The 24,487-nt window shown below is 45.7% G+C and overlaps 2 protein-coding genes and 2 non-coding genes across 4 annotated transcripts; 2 read left to right on the top strand and 2 right to left on the bottom strand.

The window, feature by feature from the left end:
- Positions 1-5,639: 5,639 nt before the first annotated feature.
- Positions 5,640-6,447, bottom strand: LOC136473048 (uncharacterized). The gene is made up of 2 exons (XM_066470750.1): positions 6,377-6,447; positions 5,640-6,300 (listed from the first exon to the last, which is right to left on the bottom strand). Exon 2 carries the CDS (start codon positions 6,275-6,277, stop codon positions 5,729-5,731), a length of 549 nt encoding a protein of 182 aa, XP_066326847.1. The 5' UTR covers positions 6,278-6,300; positions 6,377-6,447; the 3' UTR covers positions 5,640-5,728.
- Positions 6,448-11,418: 4,971 nt separating this feature from the next.
- Positions 11,419-19,483, bottom strand: LOC136544230 (growth-regulating factor 9-like). The gene is made up of 4 exons (XM_066536481.1): positions 18,955-19,483; positions 18,180-18,365; positions 17,408-17,729; positions 11,419-17,147 (listed from the first exon to the last, which is right to left on the bottom strand). Exons 1-4 carry the CDS (start codon positions 19,157-19,159, stop codon positions 16,613-16,615), a joined length of 1,248 nt encoding a protein of 415 aa, XP_066392578.1. The 5' UTR covers positions 19,160-19,483; the 3' UTR covers positions 11,419-16,612.
- Positions 14,623-14,719, top strand: LOC136512447 (small nucleolar RNA snoR126). The gene has a single exon (XR_010773092.1). It is a non-coding gene; the product is annotated as a small nucleolar RNA snoR126 (small nucleolar RNA).
- Positions 15,015-15,108, top strand: LOC136512433 (small nucleolar RNA snoR126). Its single transcript, XR_010773089.1, has one exon. It is a non-coding gene; the product is annotated as a small nucleolar RNA snoR126 (small nucleolar RNA).
- Positions 19,484-24,487: the final 5,004 nt, after the last annotated feature.

The raw sequence follows: 24,487 nt of genomic DNA, 5'->3' as shown, positions 1-24,487 counted from the left end.
TACAGCACTGCTTCGTTGGTTATCAACCACGCGAACGCGATTGACCTCGCCGAGAAGGCTTTCCTGCAAGCAAATCGAGAACACAAGCAAGAATAGGATGAACGCAATGTAAAATTGCAAATAAATATGAGGCTTATGATAGCGAGAAGGAGTTCAAGTCTTTATTCAAAAGGACTAATCGCCATAGGTGAACAAGATCAACAACTAGGGCCCTAGTTCACAGCAAGCAGCCTTGGTGGCACAGTTGCAGCAAAACGACGTCTATTTCACGAGGAAATCAAGAACTAAATAAAACCCAAACCCTAAAGAGAGCGACGGCTACTAATTATAGAGTCCCAGATGTCACCCCCCTAGATGCACCCCTAATGGGCCCAAACACGATACACAGTCCAATGGACCAAAAGACGGTGTCGCAGCACCCTGGCAGATTTTGGACGCTAACTTGTTTCGATGATTCCCGTTGATTCTGAAGGGATTTTGATGTGAGACCACTTGCATTGACTTCCTTATCTAATTAGATTTCCATTCATATGTGGATCGTCAAAAATGTAGTTCAGACACACCCGTGTGACCAGTTTTATGATAGATTGGTCCTAGAACCCGAGATAGGCTCGAACTTGAGTTGCTTTGGGCCTTCACCTCGGGGACTCAAACTGAATTAGCCTCGGGCCTCCTTCTTGACTTGGACACCCTTGCTGTCCTCCTACCCCTCCATACCATGCACCAAACATGGTCGTATGCATGGGTGTCATGTCCTCATCATCCTCCCCTTCTTGATGAGAAACCATCCTCGGCGTCGATTATGCTTGAAACTGATCCTGCACAATACAAAGGAGAATTGGGTTGCGAAGACAAAGGAAACTAAAATAATTGTGAGAAGGAATGTGACCATGTTTCCAAGTTTGTAGCATGTCATCTCGCATAAAAATTTCAGCAAGCATATAGACTCCATGATCTGAATGCACACGATGTATGTCAACACTATCCTACAAAAGATTAGAACTAACCAAAGACAATGCAGGAATAGATGGTCTAACAGACATAGATAGCAACCAACAATGCCCCCCTTCTTGGAAGTGAACTTATTTCTTTGAGGAACATGAGAAAATATTTGTATTATTATGGCTACCCTCTAAACGATCATAATCTTGTACAACAAAAGGAGAATTCATATTACTATGAGCGTATACTCGATGTATCATATATTGTCCTTTGTTGTTATATTTGCCAATAACATGATATGTATGTTTAGAAAACCAAAGCAAATCAGCATATTTAAAAAAGGCTCTCCTTCAAACAATCTAGGTTACACAAAACATCAAATTCAATGTAACCCAAAGTATGTAAAGAAGACAACAGTTTGAGCTCATCAGTTTTAATAGCAATATGAATAACATGTTTATTTTTTAGCACAAGTGACCGGTTCCAAAATATGTTAAACTAAAGGATCATCAACCAATTCATCTTTATCATAAGGAACATCAAGCAAATTATCATGGGACAAAGATAAATCAAGAGAGGGTTCCACTAACAATTGCTCTATAATAGCATGGTTTGTGAAAAAAAATTAGTACATTAAGATAATTTTCACCTTCCGTGAGTGTAGCACCATAGGCATTACCTATGTTCTCAGCAGGAGTAATAGGTGCATTGTGAAGTGATGGTTCTAAATTTACATATGAGGTTGTGAGCTCCTCATTTTCTTTCATGTCACCCTCTTGCTTATGTACATTATCCTACAGAAGGTTAGTCATAGCAAGAGGAATAACAATAGACTCTTCATCTAAATGGTGCACCTCATCATATGAAATCAGAACAGGAGGTGGATTAACAAAGGTTTCTCGCATAAGAAGTTTCATATCATTCCAAGTTTGAGGTTTATCAGAAGGATCTAAAGACTCCCATCAAGATAAAGCAGAATGTCATAAAATGCTAGCTACATTTTTTACATTCCTCCTTGGACACATAAAGCGAGTAGCAAATATGTTATCGATGCCAATTTCCCACTCTATGTACTCATCAACACCTATACCATCATAAGTCGATGGATACGAACAACCTGTCATTGTTAGATGATAGCAAAAGATAACACAAAAGTATTATCCCTATCAACTACTTAGGTTGTGGACAAGGAAAAATAAGGCACTCAACTCTCAAGCGTCTTACCACGATCTTACAAGTGTTCTTACCAAAGCAGCAGGCGACGCAATCGGTCGGTGACTGTGATACCATTGTAGCTTGAGTGTAACAGTTGCAAGGTGAACCTGTACTTGGTTAGAAGAAAGTAAAGCTTGGACAGGCACAATATAGTAGCAAGGAATAGCAATATTCACAACTGAATAGCAAAGCTAAATAAGTATCCCGAGTAGTTGTCTTAGTTGCTGGCCTATTCACGTTCCAAGTACCAGATGTATCAAGTGATGTGGACAGCAAAAATATGATTAGAATCAAGGCAAAAATCAACACACGCAAACCCAGCTCAAATGGCGCTCTCTATGTGCTCCTCTAGATATTGTTCCACTTTTACCCCTATCTTTTTTCTCTATTTTTGGGTTGTCGTTGTTTTTTGGGATTCTTTGACTTTTTATTTTTATTTTTTTGATATTTTTTCTTCACTTAGGAGCACAAAAGAAGTAACCACAGAAAATATGAGCTTAAACAAGTGAAAGGCGTGGCCCATGGAAAATTGAGAAGATGTGTTCAAAATTGACAAAAAGCTTGTGACCACAAAAAGAGGATCTTGTGATCAGTTTTTGGCTAAAATAAAATTTTCCAACCTTGACATCACAGGGGATGAGCGGATCCAAAAAAAAATTCTGATCGATTTTGATATATGGAACGGCGAAATCCGAGTTCATATGCGAAAACTAGACCAGTTTTGAGAACTGGCTCTGAATTAGAGGACAAAACGGGAACAATGCGCGTAAAATTAGTCGCGACGGCTATGGATAGATGCAAATAATGAAGATAAGTATAACAAATTAGATGGCATGGACTAGGGTTTGATGGATACAAAGGAAACACAGCAAGACTTGAAGGTGTTCACGGATTATGATGAAAAACAAAGGGAAAGACACAAACTGGACTAAAAAATGATCTAAAACCAACTACCAGAACTTGCCCTAGGACACAAACTCAACAACACGAAATAGAAACAAAATTGCATGGCACAACGAGGCTATAGGATAGGGAATATGAGGCGGTGTATATTTTTTTGTTTTTTGGACTATAGGTAATGCAAAAATAGTAACAATCTAAAGGGAAAAACAAAGTTATACCTAACGGGTAAAAAGGTCTCTGATACCACTTGATGTAGACAAGGACTGATCTTTCGAAAGGTATGAGAGCGTCGATTGGTGAAGACTTGACATTCACGATCTAGGCTTTGAACCAAGACTAATTCGGACCCCCGCAACAGTTACACCACTGCTCCGTTGGTTATCAACCACGCGAACGCGATTGACCTCGCCGAGAAAGCTTTCCTGCAAGCGAATCGAGAACACAAGCAAGAACGGGATGAATGCAATCTAAAATTGCAATTAAATATGAGGCTTATGAAAACAAGGAGTTCAAGTCTTTATTCAAAAGGACTAATCGCCACAGGCGAACAAGATCAAGAACTGGGGCCTTGGTTCACAGCAAGCGGCCTTGGCGACACAGTTACAACAAAACAACGTCTGTTTCACGAGAAAATCAAGAACTAAAGAAAACACAAACCCTAAGGAGAGCGACGGCTGCTAATTATAGAGTCTCGGACGTTAACCCCCCTAGACGCGCCCTAATAGGCCCAAACACAATACACGGTCCAAGGGATCAAAAGACGGTGTCGCAGCACCCTGACAGATTCTGGACGCTGACTTATTTTGATGATTTCTATTGATTTCAAAGGGATTTTGATGTGAGACCACTTGCATTGGCTTCCTTATCTAATTAGCTTTTTATCCATATGTGGATCGTCTAAAACAGAGTCCGGACGCGACCATGTGACCAGTTTTATGATAGACTAGTCCTGGAACCCAAGATGGGCTCGAACTTGAGTTGCTTTGGGCCTCCACCTCAGGGACTCAAACCGAATTAGCCTCGGGCTTCCTTCTTGACTTGGACACCCTTGCTGGCCTCCTACCCCTCCATACCATGCACCAAACATGGTCGTATGCATGTGTGTCATGTCCTCACCAACTAGTGTACCCGAAGAGGAGTTAATACCCGTCAACATTGATTTATCCAAGCATCAGGAGCACGACTGCACCTCTTGCTGGGCACCGCCTCATCCAGCCACCAAGGCTACGGGCTCTGCCTCGAAATCGGCCCTTTCAACCTCGGCTGGCTCTCGAGGGTTGGTTCCGCCTCGTCTGACCCACGAGGGTTAGCTCCACCTCGCCCGACGTCTGAGGGCTGGCTCCGCCTCGTCCGATCTCTTAGGATTGGCTCCGCCTCGTCCGACCCCCGAGGGCTGGCTCTGCCTCGCCCAACATCTGAGGGATGTTTGCGCCTCGCCCGACGTCTGAAGGCTGGCTCCGCCTCACCCAACGTCTGAGGGCTATTTCCACCTCGCTCGACATTTGAGGGTTGTTTTCGCCTCCCCAGACGTCTGAGGGCCGGCTCCGCCTCACCCGACGTCTGAGGGCTACCTCCACCTCGCCCCTAAGGGCTGGCTCCGCCTCGTCCGATGTCTGAGGGCTGGCTCCGCCTCGTCCGATGTCTGAGGGCTGGCTCTGCCTCGCTCAACGTCTACGCGTGACTCCTTTACAACATGGCACGGAGTAGATAAGGCAAGGCGCTCAAAGTTAATCGCAATACCGAGGACCATACCCTGCATCCCTGCAGGATAGTCCTGTCAGGCCATGTTAGAAGGGTGCTTTACGACCTCCCAAGCATGGCCGAGCCCAAACAGTGTTGTAGGCGCCGACATTTGTCCTACAATGTTGTGGGCGCCGTCATTTGCCCTCGGGCATGGATCCTTACGGAAGCTAACGACAACCGCTACGGTCCAGAAGGAAGCACGCGTTACCCACAGTAATGGACGTGCAGTCACTGTGCTGCCTGCTCCTCGTGTGGCAGCTGATCAGCACCTTGGTCCACCGCGCTGCCCGTTGGGGCGGGATGGGACGTGGCAACCCGCTGATAATGCGGGGACATGACATTGTCAGCGGACAGACGCCCATCGTAGCCCTGTTAGGACCAGCGGCCATGCGCCCGACATGGGGCTATCCCTGCCACCGCCTGCCATGTCAGCGGGGCCCGCACAGAGGAAAAGAAAGACCCGACGTCCTTGAAAGACTTCTTTTGCCTCTCGTCTTACTTTTTTCTCCCATATATAATCCATGCTCTCCCTTGACCTATAAAAGGGAAAACAAGGCACCCCACTAGGGAGACGGATCGATTCAACACACCACAACAGAACCACTAGGCTCAAACCTCGAGCATACAGCTGAGCAGCAACCGAGCTCTCTGCGTCCATTCAACATTTCCATCAGAGACTTGGGACTTGTCCCTCTCTCGTCCTTTTGTAACCCCTACTACGAACTTTTCAGTGCAAATGACACGAGCAGCAGCCACGAACTGGACGTAGGGACATTCTGTCTGAACCAGTATAAACCTTGTGTCTTTTTAGCACACCATCCGGGCCAGACGCATAATAACACAAATTTACTCGTTGGTGTTTAATCGAAACACCGACAAACAGCAAGTGATTGAAAATCACAAGAAAAAAAACATAGGGCAGGGTTCAATCCTCGTTGAGTCCAGGAATCTTAGCCAGCCTGACGACGCACTCCTCCACGGCCCCACACGAGCTCTTGCAAGAGAGCCCAAGCCCACGCATCCCAAGACCGTGGCCGAGCCCAAGCCCGGCCCAGCCAAGCAGCTTCTGGGGGCCCCTGTAGTATCTCCCGCCGTCCTCCGTGCAGGCCAGGTAAGCTGCAAGGAAGGGATCGTCCGCCGGCCTGACGCGGCGGCTCCTCGGATTTCTCCTCCCCGGCGGCGAGGCGGCGGGCGCACCCGGCCCTCCTGGAGGTGGAGGCACGCGCAGGCGATGCCGGTGCGGGTGCGCGGTCACAGTCACAGCCGCAGGCACCGGCGCCGGCGTCTGCTTCTTAGCGCTCGCCAGCGTCCTCCTGCCGACAGCCTCCGCGCGGGGCGCAGCAGCGGCGGTCTTCTTGGCCTCCGGGTGTCTCTGTTTCGACACCCCGGGCTCATGCTCCCATGAGAAGGCCACCGTACTGCTGCTCCTTCTGCTGCTGCCGGACTTGGACGCCGCCACAGCTTCCGGCTTCATGCCGTCGTTGTCGTCGGAAACTCCTGGAGTTCGATCACACGCGAGCGATCAATAAGCTTGACCAGCAGCAGAACAGAGTGAAGATTGAAGAGCAAGCACCAAAGGGATGGGGGCGAAGGAGGCCAAGAGAGCAGCAGCAGGCTGTAGCAACGCGACAGGGAAAACGTATGTACGAGATCTGCGGGGAAGCCGTGAGCAAGAGATGCGACGGGCTTCTTGGAGCTTTATAGCAGCAGCAGCAGCAGCAGCAGCAGAAGGCAGGCAGGCAGGGTGGGCATCCGCCGATGGCGACGGGGTTCAGAAATCAGAAGTGGTGGCCGCCGGCCGTGCGCGTCGTTTCCTGCAAGCGTTGTTGCGTCGGTTTTTCCTCTCGCGCGCTTTTGCTGATGATCTGGGGGATGGTGGCTCCAACTGAACAGACACACGGATCGCTTTTGAGCTCAGTGGCTAACAGACTGCACCGATCGATCGGCAGCCGGCAGGCATGCTTGCCGCGTCCGACCATCTAACGGCTGCCGGTATGCCGCACCACAGTTGTTTTTTTTGTTGGATCTCTCTTTTGGGTGAGTATCAGTTTGGTACCTGTACGCGGACTGGTATCTGTTTCTGTATATCGGCAGTTAGGCACACGTACAATAGTTACAGTGCAGTACGCAAAATCTTACTTATATATCTACTAATATATATTGGACTTGATTCATTCAGATACTTGTAAAGTAACCACGTCAACGTGTGATGAACGGGTTCTACGGCGGACCATTATCTTGTCCGCCGGAGAATGAATAATGGTTATGACCTGAACGCTAGGTTAGAGTCAAAACGCAAGGGCCGTGACTTCCATGCCTACAGAAATTGTTCGGCAGGCCAACGAGTATTATGGAGACAAATTGGGGTTCCAGTGTTGGAATGTCATCAGCGTCTACCGTCTGCGGTCAGCGTGGAGTGACTGATGTGAGATCCTACTATCATAAGATTTCTATCACCCTATTTGCTTGTGCTTATGCTTATTTGGCTTAGTACTTTTTCAGCCAACGAACAGTATTTTTTTTACACTAAATCAGTCAACAGTACTTTTAACCATTGCTTATCAGTCGAAAGCCCAATAGAACAGGGCGTATATGGGTCAGGCCCGCGCCCCCACGTACACGTGCCGTTACGCCCATCCGCACGCCTGTGCCTTTCCATTTCCCACGGCCCACGCGGGGCCGCATCTCGATCTGTGCCCACTATGTTTTCCTGCGCCTGCCACTCACGCCTCCTCCACTCCCACGCTCGGCTGCTGCAACTGGGTGCCACTGCAACATGTGCAACGCTAGATTTATTTTTGCAACATGTAGACGAAACACTCTACAACATACGTCTAAAACACCAGGAAAACATGTGTGTATAGGCATTGCAAAACATATGCAACATCCAGATAAAACACTTGCAACATACATATAAAACACTTGAAACATACATTTGCAACATGTAGTATATGCAACATCCAGATCTACTTTTGCAACATCCAGATGAAACAACGTCTGAAGCAGATGAAATATTTAGGACATACACTTGATAGCACACTATTTCAACATGTGCAAAATCCCGATCAGGGGTGTTTGGATACCCTAGGCTAAACTTTAGCCCTGTCACATCACATGTTTGATACCAATTAGAAGTATTAAACATAGGCTAATTACAAAACTAATTCCACAGATGATGTGTAGCTACAGTAAACATGTTCTAATCATAGATTAATTAGGCTTAATAGATTCGTCTCGCGAATTAACCCAAGGCTTCTGCAATTAGTTTCATAATTAGCTTATATTTAGTCTACCTAGTTGCCATCCAAATATCCAATGTGACACGGCTAAAGGTTAGCCCAATGAATCCAAACACCCTCCTACTTTTGCAACATCGATATAAAATACTTGCACATATCTCTAAAATATTTGAAACACTTAAAACATGCGCTTGTAACATGTGGTTTCAGCGCAACATCTTCTTGCTGCTTAGGAGAATGGAGCCTCGTTAGCGTGTGGAGTTCTATCCCGGCTGTCGCAAACTGTGCGCGGGTGAGTTTCGCCTCAGCCGCGGAAAACTGGTTAGGCGAGTGCGAGATGTGTGCGGGCAGGTTCCGCTCGGGCTGCCGTGAGCTGCACGCTGGTGAGCTGAGCAGGTGGAGGCAGAGGTCTTCCTGGGCGCCAACCAGGCGTCCGGCCCACGTGGTGGAGGCGGCAGCGGCGGTTGAGCGGCTGCGGTCTCCCTCTCCATTGGTGAGCGGCAGTCGCGAAGTAACTATGGTTATTAGGATTGTCGGTCAGCGGGTTTGCTGCCCGCGTCGAGCAGCCCCAATGACGAAGATGGCGAGCGAAGGGCGGGCGACGCGGTGGAGCCAATGCAAGATGGGGGAAATGCCGCTCTCTCTTTTTTAGAAACCATGGGTGAGAGGAGCAGGCCTATGGGCCGGTCCGCAGGCCCAACTAGTAGCGTCCAAACGGACGGACATGAGACGGACGCCCGTAGTGGAGCATTAGCGTTCCTATAAATCCAACCCAAAGCTCATTCTCTCACCCACATAACCACGCAACTATGGTTATTAGGATTGTCGTAGCCGTTGGAATTTACAAATTACTAGCATCTTAGAATTGGACTATATACCTGATCAATTTTCGTGGCAACAACACCATCATTTGGATACGAGTTATTCTAACTCATATGAGCACAAGTCATGATTCTAGATCGCATATGGGACATGGAGGACGTGGGAGTAGTTTTTTCGTATAAAAAATGAATTGGAAGAAACTGTTTGCTCTTAATATTAGGTAGAGTTATACTTTATGCAATTTAATATTGATTTTGAATAATTTATTTTATTATTTTACATTTAAGTGCAATTCTCGTTATTATTCAACATGTAAATGGGTCTCTAGGAGGTCACCAAAATAATGATGGAGGTGGTCCGCATCGGGTTGTGCATGTGGGATGAGAGGTGCATTGAGGTCCAAAGAAACCCCTAGTGGCAGAAGGATGATACAACGTTGAAATCGGCCGAGAGCCGGAATGGAAGAACATGGTGGTTAGCAGCAGCGAGAGAGCGAGGGTATCATTGGAGTGGAGCAAGGCAGCGTGGGATGTTATATGTCACTTGAGCAACTAGAGTCAATGTAACCGCTGAAGGTTTTATCTTGGTCCAACACTTTCTTTTCCAATCCATTCTAAAACGTTGCCCGACCTCGGCCACTGCCAGTGGCCTATATCACCATGTGTCTGCCTAGTCGTCCACTAACTCCTTTAATTTCCTGCCCTTGAACCTACCCTTAACCGCCTCCAGTGGTTCCTGCTATAATGCTAACCCTATTACACCAGTGTTGTTATGACGCGGATGCCACCTTTGCCATCCATTGGTTCTCTAGGATTATTTTCCCATATTTATGAAGATATACTCATTTGAAAAAACAATAAAAGCGGTTGTGCTAAAATAACAAAATGACAGCATTTACGTTTTACTAAAAATAGAAACAATAGAAAATGGTAGAATAATTATATCGGATGCTACAAAACTCTTCTATATAATGCTTTCGACCCTAGATATCCTCCACCTGTCTCATGGTTGGTAGGGCCATATGACCCCTCCAACGACCCGCCATCATTGCTAGCTGCAACCACAAGATTGCCCTCCCCAAAGGTCCGGTGAACTCAATCCCTCAATGGAGGAGCCATGCCGCGCAACAAATTCGATTTCCTTAACACTAGCCACGTCATTCTTTTCTCGACTCGGTTGGCAACCTGAAATCCCCATGGCTGAGAGGGTTGTTGCTCTCTTTTGCCCACGACTCTTGACTCCGCAGCTGACGAACAAATAATGTGATTTTGCCCGATTTGGTTTTTAGCACATGTTAATGCACGCTAGCATCCCACACGTGCGGTATCCCGATTTGGTTTCTAGCACATGTTAATGCTAGCATCCCACACGCGCAGTATCTCGTCGGCCTCCACGGCTGATGGACGATTCTGTTCCTAACGCAGAATCGTCCTTGCGTGGCGACCTCTGCGTGGTCCTCTCTCGCCTCGCGGCAAAGTGGCCTCGGGCCTCGCTGGGCCAAAAAAAAAAAAACTGGCCTGGGCGTGGTCCTCTCTCGCCTCGCGGCAAAGTGGCCTCGGGCCTCGCTGGGCCAAAAAAAAAAAACTGGCCTGGGCCACCAGTTCAGTTACGCGGACCCGTTAAACAGGCCAGAATGCATCAGAAACAATCTGAACGAGACCACATGATGATGACGTCACGATCCCGTTCCCGTTCCCGTCGCCCTGCCAGGTGGAACGGCTGCCTATATACGAGGACAGGCAGGGCAGGACCCCAGACGGCCAGACCCATCCAAGAAAGGAAGGAGTCTTCGTGACGCGGACGGCCCCCAAATCCGCATGCAATTTCTGTTCCCCCACCAAAATCCTCAGATCCCCTTGCTGCGGTGCAGATCTCTCTCGATCCGCGCTCGTGGCGACCTCTCCCTCCAGTTTCCGTTCCTGAAATTAATCTCTATATATACTAGTTTCCTCATTTGCGTTTTCTCGAGGGTTTCGTTTCGCCCCTTATTTGATTTTAATTTTTAATGAAAGGGAGCTTGGTCACATCCACAGGCCGCGGCTTCCGTATTCGATGGCCGCGGCTCCAGTGGCCCCGACGCTCCCAGATCGATTCGACGAGGTTTACATAGCCTTGGCCGGGTGAAAATATGGGTTCTTGGGTTATACGCGCCTCGCACATGCATGCGCTGAATTTCTCGCTTTCTCAATCCTGTCTTTTTTTAGTTTTTTTTTTGGCGTCTATGATTTTCCCAGGTTTTCGCGCCGAGCGCAACTGTCATTTAGATCCAGTGTTCCTCGTTACACCGTCCACCTTTAGCTATGGATCAGTTTGCATGAGTTAAGGCATGCAGGGACAGTGAATCAAACTGTCAAGTTGCAGTCTTTTTCTAATCTGATATTGTGGCTAGTTTTCCTCGCGTGGCAATATAATATTTTCCAGATGCATTTTCCAGATGCACATGCTTCGGATGATCCGCCGTTGAGGTTGGGGTGTTCTTCAGATTTTACAGGCTCTGCTTTCTAGTTTCTGATGATGTACTGTATTTTACTAGCAGTGTTTTTCTTTTGTCCATCCAAGGGATCCACGCATCCGGCATCCCAACTGCCCAGCAACCTCTAATTTTTTTCTTTTCATTATAGTCATTTTCGATCTGGTAAAAAGTTAAATTGGTAATAGTATACTATACGTATCTGTTTTAGGATTAGGAAGCGGAAGGCTTCAACAATCATAATTATAACCAAGCATCCAACCACCTAGTAACCTCAACAAAACCTGAAGCAAATACGACAAAGTCCATGGCTTCATACTCAAACTGCCATACGGTGATACTAGATACTAACATTATCTTAAGTTATGTTTCCTTTGTTCTTATTCTTTATTCCATAAATTTCTCGAGGTTCATCAAAATTCGAACGATTAAATTACTTCTCTTGAATATCCAACCAACCACCACTCTATGTTCTTTGCTAAATGAGCTGACAAATGTTGACGTTTTTCTCAAAAGTCTGAGTAGACATCTTTCTGAAAATCTATTTTTGTGTAATTTTAAACGTGAAGCAATATTCTTGTTATATAAATAAATTTGTGCTAAAAACTTGACTTGTAGATTTAGAAGGGAAATAAAAACTAGAATCCGTATCAACACATTGCTTCAGTTTTTTCCTTCTATAATTTTGTGCCAAAAACATGATTTGTAAATTTAGAATTTACAAGGAAAAAGAAAATACGGAATTGGAGTCAACAATGATGCAGAGCATTCCTATACTATAAATTTGTGGCAAAACCTTGAGTTGTAGATTTATTAATTATAGAAGAAAAAAAGAAAATGCAGAATTCGTATCATACGATGATGCAACAATACTACTAACACTATCTTGAAAATTGATGCCGTTGAATTGTTGTTTTTTTCTTGAGGGGATGCCGTTGAATTGTAGATTTGGAAGGAAAAAAGAAAATCCAGAATTCGCATCATACTCAATGAGGAAGTTTAACTCGTGGTCTTACTGGGCCGTATGTCTAAGCAGTACAAATTCCAGATCAGAAAGCCCAGCAATGAGGAAGTTTAACTCGTGGGCTTATTGGGCCGTATGTCTAAGCAGTACAAATTCCAGATCAGAAAGCCCAGCAAAAATCAGGTAGGGTTCCCAGTTCCTTCTAGAATATTCTCACTGGCACTCGACTACAAGCCGCCTCCTGCAATCCTCGCTAGCTAGAGGTGGAGATCCAGCTCCGCTCTGTCCTGCGAGCGCGAGGAGCACGGCGCTCCTTTCCCGCGCGCGCCGAAGGCCGTCTTCATCCGTCTCCCGCGCGGCCCGCCGACTGCCGCGTTCCCGTTCCCCCCGTCGCGTGCCGCCATTTCTGTAGGGACGCCATGTCGGCGCATCCCCGTGAAGCGATTCCGCCGCCCATGGCCCGGGGAGAACCCAATCGCGGCGCCGGCAAGTCGATCCCTATTCCCAGGCCCTCGGCGGCGGCGGATCCTTTCCGTCGCAGACGGCAGGTCCTAGTAGCGTCAACGGCCTGCCACTGCATAAGTTGCTCCGGATGCGATGTCCCAAGAAGGCGGTGACGACGAGTTCCCCTCACCTACGTGCTACACTGCTATGGGAGCCACCCTGCTGCGTTGATCTCCTCCTGTGAGTTTCCTGTGTCTGCGTGTTTGACATTCAGCTACATCATTGTAGACGATGATGGTGCATTTGAGTTGGAAATGGCTTCAATGTACTGGTGAGTACTTCTGTACTTGCAACTGATTACTTCCGCGTTTGTGTTGCGTACTAATTAGCATTCTTATGAGGTGGTGTCACTATATGTTACAGAATAGGGTAGGTCAGGGCAATGCAATTTTTTATGTAATCGGAAAGTGCAGGGCAAGTGTTGAGCAAGCATCATGATCAGTACTGAATAAATGGTTCTAGCAAAACTAAATATGTCAGGGTTCAGCGGTGTAGTGATCTTGCAATATATCTGCTGCCTTTACAATATCTTAACATGTTCTGTTTTTGTCGTGCTCATTGTGGCAATGCAAATTTAGTTGATTAAGATAACTAAAGGTTATGAGAAAATCTGGTATTTTCCCAGAACAACTTTCTCCAACTTCCAGTGGCTAGTAGGGTTATGTTACTTTCAGTTCCCTTTGTCAGACAATGAGCAGTACTACTGCCTATGTAGTAATGTTGGAATGTACTACTACTACCTATTAGCATAGTTTACTTTACTAATTCTGAATTTGATTAACTTGACAATTTAATGTTCTCACAGTCGCACAGCTACCTATTACCTACCTGTTGCCAATCTGAGTGTGTCATGTTGTCTTCATTTTACTGCCCCTTTACCCTGGGGGTTTCCCCATTCATATGTTGCTTCTGAAAAATGAATGATGAATTGCCTTTTAGCTTATGTTTCGGCACTGGTCATGCTACCACTACCAGGAAACTGAGTTATTCCGCTACAAATTGTTATGTTCAAACGCTGAAAATCTGGTTTAATCAATGGCACTTGAAGCCTCCTTCCTGGCTGGCAGCCAATTTTCCTGGTTGACTGGCAACTGCCACGGCTACCTCCCTGCATCATGTCCGGCCTGGGCGGCTGGATGCTGCTGGCCTTGGCTGGCTTGACGACTGCTCTGTGGCCGGCACATGGGTGGTACGACGGGAAATGGCTCTGAACCTTGCAATCCGATGAAGTCAGGAGAAACTCGATGAAAATAACTAATGACATGGCAGTTTCAAAAAATGGTATTTTGGGTAGCTGCTGTGGTACGGTTGTATTTTGGGGGTCAATTTTTTTTTGGAGAGTTGTTTTTTATCCAAGTTTTATGGATGCTCTTTGAGTTTCTCTTATTTCGACCCCAAAACACATGCGCGTTGACCTAATCTGTCCCAACGCCCTCCTCTTTGCTCTCAGTTCGTCATCGCAGCCTATCGATTTGGATAGATATTGCCTTCTCTAGATTGCTGAGATCGAGAGTTTGTCGTGTTGATCACACTTTCTTTTCTTGCTTGAATTTTTCCTCCACCTATTTATTAATGGGAGGTTGGTCATTTACGAGGAGCTGTGGTTTCTAGATTCGATGGCCATGGTGTCCTTCTTCCAGCCGCTCCCAGATCAATCTGGGGCTCTAATAGCCGCAGCCCGTATAAACGATGGGCTTCTGGTTACGCACCCTCGCACATCAATTTGATTGCTGCAGCTCTATGTTGTAGCCATTTTTTTCTCTTCAATCAATGTTAGTTGGGACCTGGTGATGAGTAGATCTGCCTCTGCTGCTGTTGCATGGCAGTGATGACAAAAAGGTTATTTGGTTGATTATGATTCTTAATGCCATTTAAGGATCAAATCGTGATGACCTTATTTGTGCGTGTCTGAGCCAATGCAATGCAGAGTCCCTGTTTACCAACCTTTCTGCTGATCTTTTCATCCTCAATTTTTATTCCTGCTGGTTACTTCCTGGCAGAGGCGGTTTCGTGTCTGATCCTTTGTGTTCTTGAAACTTTTGCTCTACTAAGGATTTTGCACTATTGTTTATTTGATATTGGTCGTGGGATGATCAGGGTGCAAATATCCTTTTATCTGCAGTTGACAGGATAAATGACAAAGGGATATATTTCATCTTGTATTTATGTGTGTCGATTGGATTTCTTAGTAGTGTCTTTGGCTCATCTGGCATGGCTGGGATGACGAAAACATACGTTTCTCGATCCTGATACTTGATTTTTTCCAAGTTCCAAACTTTGATGACCTTTATGCGTGTCTGAGCCAGCGCAGATGAGTATGTTTTCTAGGGTGGCTGTGATAACAAAAATGTTCGTTTCTCGATGTTGAGACTTGATTTATTCAAGGACCATATTTTCTGGATGAGATATCAGTATTACCTATCTTTATGCTTCGCACGAAAAGTATGACCTTTTTCTGTTGTCCCTGGCTTATTTGAGTTTTGTTTAGCTTAGTTTTGATTTCTTTATTCACTTATGGTGACAATACTCTCCAAAATGATGCTAGTTGTTACCTGTCTGTTGTGATTTTTGGCTAGTTCTCAAGATGGATAAATTGCTCTGCACTGCTTATCAGTCTTTTGCATTCTCAGAATGCTTCCGGAGTGCCATGATCCTTCTATCAGGAATAATCGTGGGCACTGACTGACTGCATCAATCATCGCTCAGTGAGGTATTAATTGCCGCCAATAGGGCTTCGCTTGCATGCAAGGCGGCTAATAAAAGCGCCAGGTAGACGCGCGGAGATGCATTTTGAGTACAGGTGAATATTTCCCCATTCGCTGGTTTTGAGTACAGGCTAATAAAAGCGCCAGGTAGACGCGCGGAGATGTCATCATAGCTGTTCTGGATGATCATGTCAGTGACTCAGTATGAGCGGTCATGGATCCTTTTCTTGCAATCTTGCATCGAACTGTCATACATGAACTTGGATTCTTTTGTGGCCATCGAATTGTCATACATGAACATGGGTCCTTTTGTGGCCACCTGGCTGCTGTTCCTACCGAGGCCACGGTTCGAATTATCATACATGAATCCCATATATCGGTATAGCCATTGAGCAGGAGTTATGTTTGGAACCCCGGCAGGTTTGTTTTTGGAAATGCACTCTTAAAGTTCTCTATATGAAATGAATAACTGTGCGGTTGCAGTAGTTAGTTTTGTGACTTATCAAAGGGTTTCCTACAAATGGTACTGTGTTATTCCTGTCAAATCTAACCCTACCTTGCAGCCATTGTGAAGGTCAAATGACCTCAATGTCTGCAATGACAGTTACATGTTTATCTTCATGCGTTAAATCTATATTTCAGTAGTCCATGAGATAAATATAATTAAGGGTGTGTCTGGGGTGTAACCAGGGTTTCTAAACTCTTATTTGATTTAATATAATGATGATGCAGCTCTCCTGCATGTCCAAAAAAAGTGAGAAAAATGTCCATAACTAAAGTAGTTCTTTGGAACCTTGCTTACTAGAGCTGGTTCTTCAAACAGTTTTCTGTTGATCAAAATGGATCTCTGAAGTTCCTGTTGAAAGTTAAACATGAAACATATAGCAAGCAAGATATCATCTGATGCAAACTAGAATTTGTTTAAGATACAGCCAGATTCAGAAGAACTGATAATTCAACTAGCTAAATACTACAAAACAGAAATACAAATGTAGATAGCGAGCATGCATGGGGTAAACAATGTGGTCATTTGAACCTTCTTTTTCTGACCATTGTTTGCTTCCATGGTGAGATATCTATGTCAAGCTCTCCATGGATTGAGGAATCATGGTGCATGGTCAAGATTCAATAACCAACCATATGACCTTGATTCACACTTGCTTAAGTCCTCACTATTCTTGGAGTTTGTTAAGATCTCGCCTAGAGGTCCACCTTGAGGCATCTCCCAAGAGCTTGATATGCAATCCTGCTGCACTTGTGTCATGTTAGGTGTAAGGCAGGTAGATCGTGGACCGTCTGCAGAATAGAAAGTCGATGAAACTAGCATGGAATCAGAATATTTGTTCTTTTCTGACTCCATTTTCTCATTCTGGGCTAGGCTGAAATTTTGAAGGACTGATTGGAGGGAGTCAGCGTCATGGCGCTGTGTGGAGGAAATGGTCTTGTGGCTAGGCTGGTTGCCTCCCCAGGCTTTCAATATTGTGTCTGACTCATTTTCCAGTGTGGGACCTAACTTATCTGGTTTGTTCTGCTGCTTCAGTTGAGAGTGCAGGGACAGGGTGGGTTGGCTATTCGTAGAATTAAGCAGCAAAGTGTTGTCTTCCGTCGGTTGGTTTGCTTTCTCTCTGCTCAGCATTGTCCTGAAAATGAGAAGGTTTTAGAAATGGGAATTATTATGACTGCTAAGTGGCAACTAAAATCAAAATAATCTTATATAGAACCATAACATACTAACACTTTTCCAGAATGTAACATACTAATACTATTCCAAAATGTAACATCATCGATGCTGTTAATAGGATGCACAAGTATTAAGTTGGGATTTTATTATCCAGATATGATGCTAAAATAGGGTGCCTCATATAAGGAGATGACTCTGGTGGAAGAATATAGTATTTACCTGTTTAAACTATCTGTCCAATAGCTGACAGTGCCTGGCTTGGAGTCATTAACTTTTGCCTTCTTCAAGCTACCTTGTGGCCCAGCACATGGCAATGAGCCAGCAGCAGCAGCAGGCACCTCCTTGGTGGTCTTCTTGGGTTGGTTTTCCACAGGCTTTCTTGAACGGTGGCGGTTTCTGTTGATGTGCCGCTCACAGTACTTGTGATCAGCCATTGCCTCCTTGGAGCATCGCCACTTCTTTCCATCTGTCCGTCGGCATCTTCCAGGCTCTGGGTCAGAGTCTGCATTTGTGTAGCCTTGATAGAGAGGCCTCCAACTCACTGCATTAGAGAAGTTTGTCAAGCTCTGATTACATTTATATCCAAAGCAATACTGTGGTTATTCTTTATGGCATATGATTGTTTGGGTACAAAATGATGGTAAGATTTTAGTGTGGCTCTAGTTGAATGTAATGTCTTTGTAGTTCCATAACATTCATCTATTTAAGTTAATGACTTGGTAGTTACAGACACTACAGATTTGCCAACATTTTTATTTACCATGTAACACTACAAAGGCATCCATTTGTGCAAAGTAATCTCTCTTCTATCTTGGTTTATTGCAAGTGCTAGTAGTTTTGAAGTAGATAACCTTAGTTTTCTGATTCAGAATATGCATAAGGCATTCATTTGTGCAAAATAAATATTTCTCTTCTATCTTGGTCTATTGCAAGTGCTAGTAGTTTTGAAGTGGAGAACCTTAGTCTTCTGATTCAGAACATGCATGCATACCTCTATTGGATGATCTGAAGCTCTTGCTGATTGAAATGAGCAGGCTGGAAGGTATGGGGGCCTTTGCATTGAGATACTTGTATATCAGAGCCTGGTGCTCCAGCTCCATCCACTGCGAGGGAGTAAATGGCCTCTTGGTCCTGCACAGCAGGAAAGCCTGCTCGCTCAGGCCTCCAAAATCCAAGCCTAGATGATGACGAAACAAGGAGAATATTTGAGGCCAAAAAAACAAGGAGAATATTTAGTCTACCAAATCTGAAATGCTGAAGCAAAACAGCAACCTTATCTCCAGGGACGTGCATGGTGAAGGGAGCGCCAAGACAAAAGTGTAAAGGTTAAAAAGCAGTTGAAATGTTTACAGGGCAGCCTTGTGGGGGGCCCAGGGCCCAGGGAGAGCTCTAGCGTTGTGCAAATCCCTATGGCCGCCACGCTAGGCCCCTCCATGTAGCATAGCATTCATGAGAGCTCATCAAGTTCCATGAATGCTGCACCTCTGTTCTCCTTTTGACTTTTGCTTTTCTTTTTGAACATTACTAGTACAATAGGGAAACACACTACTGCCGCTGTCTATCATTTTTTTTTTTTTTTGCAGATAACATATCCATCCATCCAAGAACATGCAAAATGGAATCTCGGTTCTACTTCTACAGTGTGTATGAAAGGAAGGAATGAATGGGCACGACATCTTGGTTCTACAGTGCGTATGAAAGGAAGGAAGAATGAATGGGCATGATGGAAGAAAATGTGTTGTTGAGGACTTAGGAGGCATCCAAACCTGAGGGCAATGTGTGAGCCGCCTTGGAGAACCTGAGCATCTTCTGTTCATCAAGGATGGGGTAGGGAGCAGCAGCAGCAGCAGCCACTGCCTGGGTGAGGGCTGCTCGCTTGAGAAGACCCAGGTCGCTGTCCCTGGGTGATGGCGCGGTGATGGCGATGCCTTGCTGCAGCCCCATCACATCCCCGACGACTCCGAGATCCATGCCCACAGCCGCACCAGCAGCAGCAGCACAAAACTCAGCACTCGGGTTTGGGGGAGAAGAAGAGCCTGCTGATGGGAGAGTGGATGCTGGTGTGCATTGTTGGGGACATGCTTGTTGGTTTTGAGGAGAGAGGGAGAGGGAGAGAGAAGGTGGGTGTGCTTTTCTGGTGGGAGGGAGGCAGGGTGTCTGTGGTGGCTCTTTGAGGGACTAGGGGGGTGGCCCTTAAATAGCACCAGTCCTTTCATCCATTCTTTTGGCTTTGGATGAGTTTTGAGAGATTTCCTTTTGGGAGTTTTTGAATATATAATACTGCTATGGTACAACATTTTCTAGGGTTTTTATTATTGTTATCGGTCTTGTTGGGCTGCCAGAATTTCAACGAAAAAATACTATTTTAACTGAATTGTTGTTAGAGAAAAATACTATTCTAATTAAAAAAATCAAACAAGACCGATATGGGTAAACCGAAGGGGGCCTTTATGACCATGACAGTGACAGTAGTGAGTTGACAGCGCGTACCACGGATGGTGTAGCAGTGAGTTGTTAAAGCAGAATCTCAAATCTACACAACCAGAGGTACTACTAACCCCACACGTAGTATGATTGATCAAACCGAAAGGCCCTACTACGGGCCCTGCCTCTTGAAAATAGGTCTGTCTGGGTTTCCTTTCATCGCCATTGGTGTGAAGTGAGTGAACTCACATGTCATGTGCTCGCCTCAACCTTTAAGTTTTAGGGAAAAGGCGTGGTGTACTGCTGTTGCATGCAAGACATAATAAATAGTAATAGCTTGGCCTTTTTCTCTTCCAGCGATTTCATTTCATACTCCCTCCGTCCCTTAAAAAATTTAGTTTTGGATATGATTTAGGATACCAAAGAGGGGTTAATTAGAGTTTATTTTTTCTTGTTTGTCCTTATTAAGTAGCCTGTCGGGCATTCACTCAATGAATAAATAACTCCACGTTTCCGACTGGTTATCGAGTTGTGCTCTGGGGCAAGCGGCACGGGTTCGATCCCACGCTTGCTGGTTTCTTTTTTCTTTTTTGCGATTTTTGCATGGCACGCGTACTCGTATTTGTGCAGGCGCGCGTACTTGTATTTTTGTGGTCGCGACGGAGCCATCCTCGTTACCGTCAGCCACGAGCTCCATGTCCTCAGCGCCATGGAGTCAGGCGCGAGCGGCTCCGGCGCCATGGAGTCAGGCACGAGCTCCGTGGCTCTCTTCACCTGTTGGTAAAACCGGTCGTGCTGATTTATACAATTGATTTGTTGAAAGGGAAAAATACTATACCATGACTTAAGGCCTCTTTGGAATGTGGGATTTTTTTCCCATTCCTACGTTTTTTCTGTGAAATTGAACTGATTCATATGAAATTCATATACGATTCCTGTAAAAATCCTACGTTCCAAACATGCCGCTAAGTTTACAATGGCAGCCGAACACTCACTATCCTCCGGCGTCATGTCCTCTGAGGAAGGCATGGCGGCAAGCTTGACGGAGGCTGGATAGCTCAAGCGACGGTACTGCATGCTGATTGGCATTTTGCCTGTCATGCAATGGCATTTTGCCTGGCGCCGGAGGTGCACGGAGTCAGCGTCCAAACAGGCCCGCGCCAGAAACGAGGAGGCCTTAATGCATGACTGCATGCGCTTGAAACGATGGGGGCTGCGTTAATGCGGGGACAAACTCGTGTAAAGAACCGGTGGACCAGGTTGATCGTATTAATCATATTTATTAGTTATGATATAATGTTTTTCTTTCATAGCAAAACAACATTAACTAACTTATAAAGCACAGAAACGATCGAAGCTTATAGGTGAAACTCATTTGTGAAAACGCTCCCAACCCTCAGAACGAACTGTTTCAAGGGATGGAGAGAGTACATAGTCATGTCATGGGCAAGCAATTACGGCCTTGTTCGGCTTACCTTATAATCTGCACTATTTAACTTATTTTTTTAGCTATGTTTTTTCTCACAATAATTCAACAAGAATAATATTTTCAACCAATTGAGACAAGTTTTAGCAAGTCGAACATGGCCTACGTGTGGGGTTAATTAAGAAGGCCAATGAGGCAAATAACTGTGTGTGGGGCGGTACGTTGCGTGAGTAACTTCTGCGAACTAGTACTAGTACTTGTTCAATAACTAGGGCCTTTTGTATCCTTGCAGGTAAATACGAGGAAGTAAATGGCGGGGCTTCATCCATGTGATGGCCAGTACAGGACGAAGAGGCAAGCAAATGTGACGGGAGCTCACACACACACGCTGTAAACTGTGGGGGCATCGACTCCAAGAGAGGGTGAGAGTGAGAAAGGAACTTTACTGCTTGGCCTGTCTTTGCGTGCGATGGTAAAAGATGTGCCCCATCCCATATTCCCATCTCGGTGAAACCTTGTGGAGTAAAGACTAGTGTGGTTGTTACCGTAAGATTGATTGAGCCTTAAACCTACATGTACTAGTAGTAAGTACATAAGGCTAACTTGACATTCACGAAGATCTTCACCTGTTCGCTTAGATCATTTCTGTGGCTTATAAGCCGGCTGATGCTGTTTTGTTATAAGAAAAAAAATACTGTATCACGACTGATAAGCATAGCTGATACGATCAAGCGAACATGGTCTAAGATACCCCTATCGCCCCTATCCTTTTGCACCTTTAGGCCTCCATTGAAGCAAGCACAAACACGAGGGAGTAATTGCCACAGTAATACTGGTAACATGACTCAGCCCTGGTTTAGTTGGACCCAAAATCCAAAAAGTTGCTACAGTACCTGTCATATCGAATATTTGTGGCCCGTGTATGGAGCATTAAATGTAGACGAAAAGAAAAACTAATTGCACAGTTTGGTGGGAAATTGCGAGACGAACGTTTTAAGCCTAATTAGTCAATGTTTAAACACTATTTGTCAAATAAAAACGAAGATTCTACAATAACCCCAAAATCCAAATTTCGCGAACTAAACAAGGCCTCAGGAGGAGCCACTCCTACCGCGACTAGGCCGGCTTGGTTGGGATCTTTGGGGTGTTTGCTGGTGGCCGGGAGTCACGATCACATCCTACTCCTCCACAGCCCGGCGCTGTGCGTAAACTATCCGCGCGTCCACCGGCCTGCCGCTGCTAGCTGCTGCGCTGCGCGGTCACGAGGTAGAGGTGACGCTTTTCAAGTCGCCCTCCTCGCCCCTCCAGCTCCAGTCCCGCCCTGGGGGCTCGGGCTTCATTCATTGCCCAGCGCGCGGCGCGGCCCTGTCCGCGCGCGTTCGGCGTCCGCGGCTTTGCTTTGCTTTCCTCGGCCAGTGAAATGCCAACGAACGCCCGGGGCCGGGCACTCGTGGCATGGGCTATTTACTCCAGGCGCTCTCGCTTTCGTGAACCGACCGGCCGGGCGGATGGACCAGTTTGCTTTCCTCTCTTGCGTTCGGTCTCGCACTCTCGGACCCCCTCTTGATAGCTGGAGCACGCATTTTGCCTTGGCAGCAGTTGCTCCAGAGCTCCCCGTGGCCCGTGCTCGTGCTGCCACATGCGGCGGTGCCCTGCCTGGTGGTGCCTGCCGCTCTCTGGCGAGCAGAGCAGCCAGCCAAAGCCCAAGCATCATGTGATGTGAGTTTCAAGGGGAAGGGGTTCGGTCGGACACTGGGAGGGGCCCCGTGGCACTGGTACGCAGTACGCACGGCACCAACCCAGCTTCTTACGGCGCGGCGGCCCAATTTCTTTGTCATGATAAAGACGACGACAGGCCGAGAGGCATTTTTTTTTCTTTAACTAAACAACTATAACGACGACGAAATGCCAGCGGGCAACCATGTGGCCGACGCTTGCTTGCACTGTGTAACGAATGTTTTCTTTCTCTCGGTGCGATCGATCACACACGCCACGCCAGCGCGTTGGCCCCGCATGCACGCCAAGATTATTGGAGGAGTTGACTGTGCATCATCGAAAGTATAAAAAGAGTCTCCGAGGTGGACCAAAGAGGGTAAGTGATCTTTTTCACCTAAGCTACTGTGGGGCTGATTGGTAGGCTGAACCGGGCCGTTCCGCACCGTTTAGTTGTTTGACCTTATTCATACACTCAAAACTCATAACCATACATGTAACCAAACAAGATGTCATCTTGTTCTAAACCACCAACAAAGACAACCAAACACGACTGAGTACGCGGTTTGAGCATGCACCTCACCATCTTGAACCGGCTCTCCATATATGACAGTAGTAGTCAGTTCACTTGGAGGATACTTTGCCACTGCGCGCCTCTTCTTTCTTTAATTGTTTCCTTTACCCCTCTCACTGATTGCTTATCATATAAGAGACAAAAATAGTCTTCAGTTGTTTATTTTTTTTAATGATTTTTTTTGTTAAAATGCATTATTTCTCATAACATAAGAATATGCGCAGCGCACAACAGAAATATAGAAGGCGCATTTGATGAGCTGAGCCTATTTTCCCACTCTAGCAGATACCTTCTTTACGTTGATCATAAAAGAACAACCTCAATCGTCCCCCCCGAATAGAGCAATATCTTTGCCAATAAATCTAAAAGTAGAATCGACGATCACCAATCCCACTATGTTAGGGCATCTCCAATAGTTTGATGAAGCTACTTTCAATCTTGATTTTCTAGTGGGATGAAAAAAATCTTCCTCCAACAACTCTCTATTCCAACTCCTAATCTATTCGCACTTGGAAAAATGGAGACATCCATGGCAAAGATATGCAAACAAGTGTTGATTTTTTTTCTTCGACACGCCGTTGCCCCGCCATTGCCTAGAGGTTCGGTGAAATTGAATGTCGGGCCACTATTTTCATATATGAGAACACTGAGAAGTAGAGCAGACAATGTTGTAGGTTTTGATTGTGAGTTAGAGTGCCGCCATGCCGAGGATGACTGACATCGGTCAGCCATGGATGCCGGTGCGACTGCCATTGCCGCTAGAGAGGTTTGACGAAATTGGATTTCTGAAGACTAGCTACTTTCAGATCTGAGAATACCGAGAGAGAATATGCAATGGAGGCAATGGAGATTCCGTGTTAGAGGTTCTAGGTTTCAATTAGGTGCAGAGGATGGCAGGTTGTGGAGCGACTAGGTGACGGCAATGGCGGCGGTGTCGGTGTGACATGGACAACGATAATTTTTTTTCCAAATGCATCTGCTTTTTATTTTTAAGTAAACTATTGGAAATAGCTTGTTTTTTGTTCATAATATATTGTTTACACGGTCGCAAAACCAGAATTTTAGTATTATTTTTTGTTTATTGGAAAAATGGTAAAATTAAAATTTTAGAATTACGTTTTTTTGATACTGTTGAATATGCTCATAAAAATAGATTGTAGAA

Source organism: Miscanthus floridulus, chromosome 1 (assembly GCF_019320115.1).
Source record: "Miscanthus floridulus cultivar M001 chromosome 1, ASM1932011v1, whole genome shotgun sequence".
NCBI lineage: Eukaryota > Viridiplantae > Streptophyta > Magnoliopsida > Poales > Poaceae > Miscanthus > Miscanthus floridulus.
This window is presented reverse-complemented; position numbering and strand designations above follow the sequence as displayed.

What these genes read in the sequence shown, in the direction of transcription:
- LOC136473048 (XM_066470750.1), bottom strand. Translation starts at nt 6,277, where the DNA reads ATGAAGCCGGAAGCTGTGGCGGCGTCCAAGTCCGGCAGCAGCAGAAGG.
- LOC136544230 (XM_066536481.1), bottom strand. Translation starts at nt 19,159, where the DNA reads ATGGATCTCGGAGTCGTCGGGGATGTGATGGGGCTGCAGCAAGGCATC. An exon ending in GGCTCACACATTGCCCTCAG is followed by an intron (nt 18,366 to 18,954) that starts GTTTGGATGCCT and finishes GTCATCATCTAG; the next exon opens with GCTTGGATTTTGGAGGCCTG. An exon ending in TGGACAGATAGTTTAAACAG is followed by an intron (nt 17,148 to 17,407) that starts GTAAATACTATA and finishes TCTCATTTTCAG; the next exon opens with GACAATGCTGAGCAGAGAGA.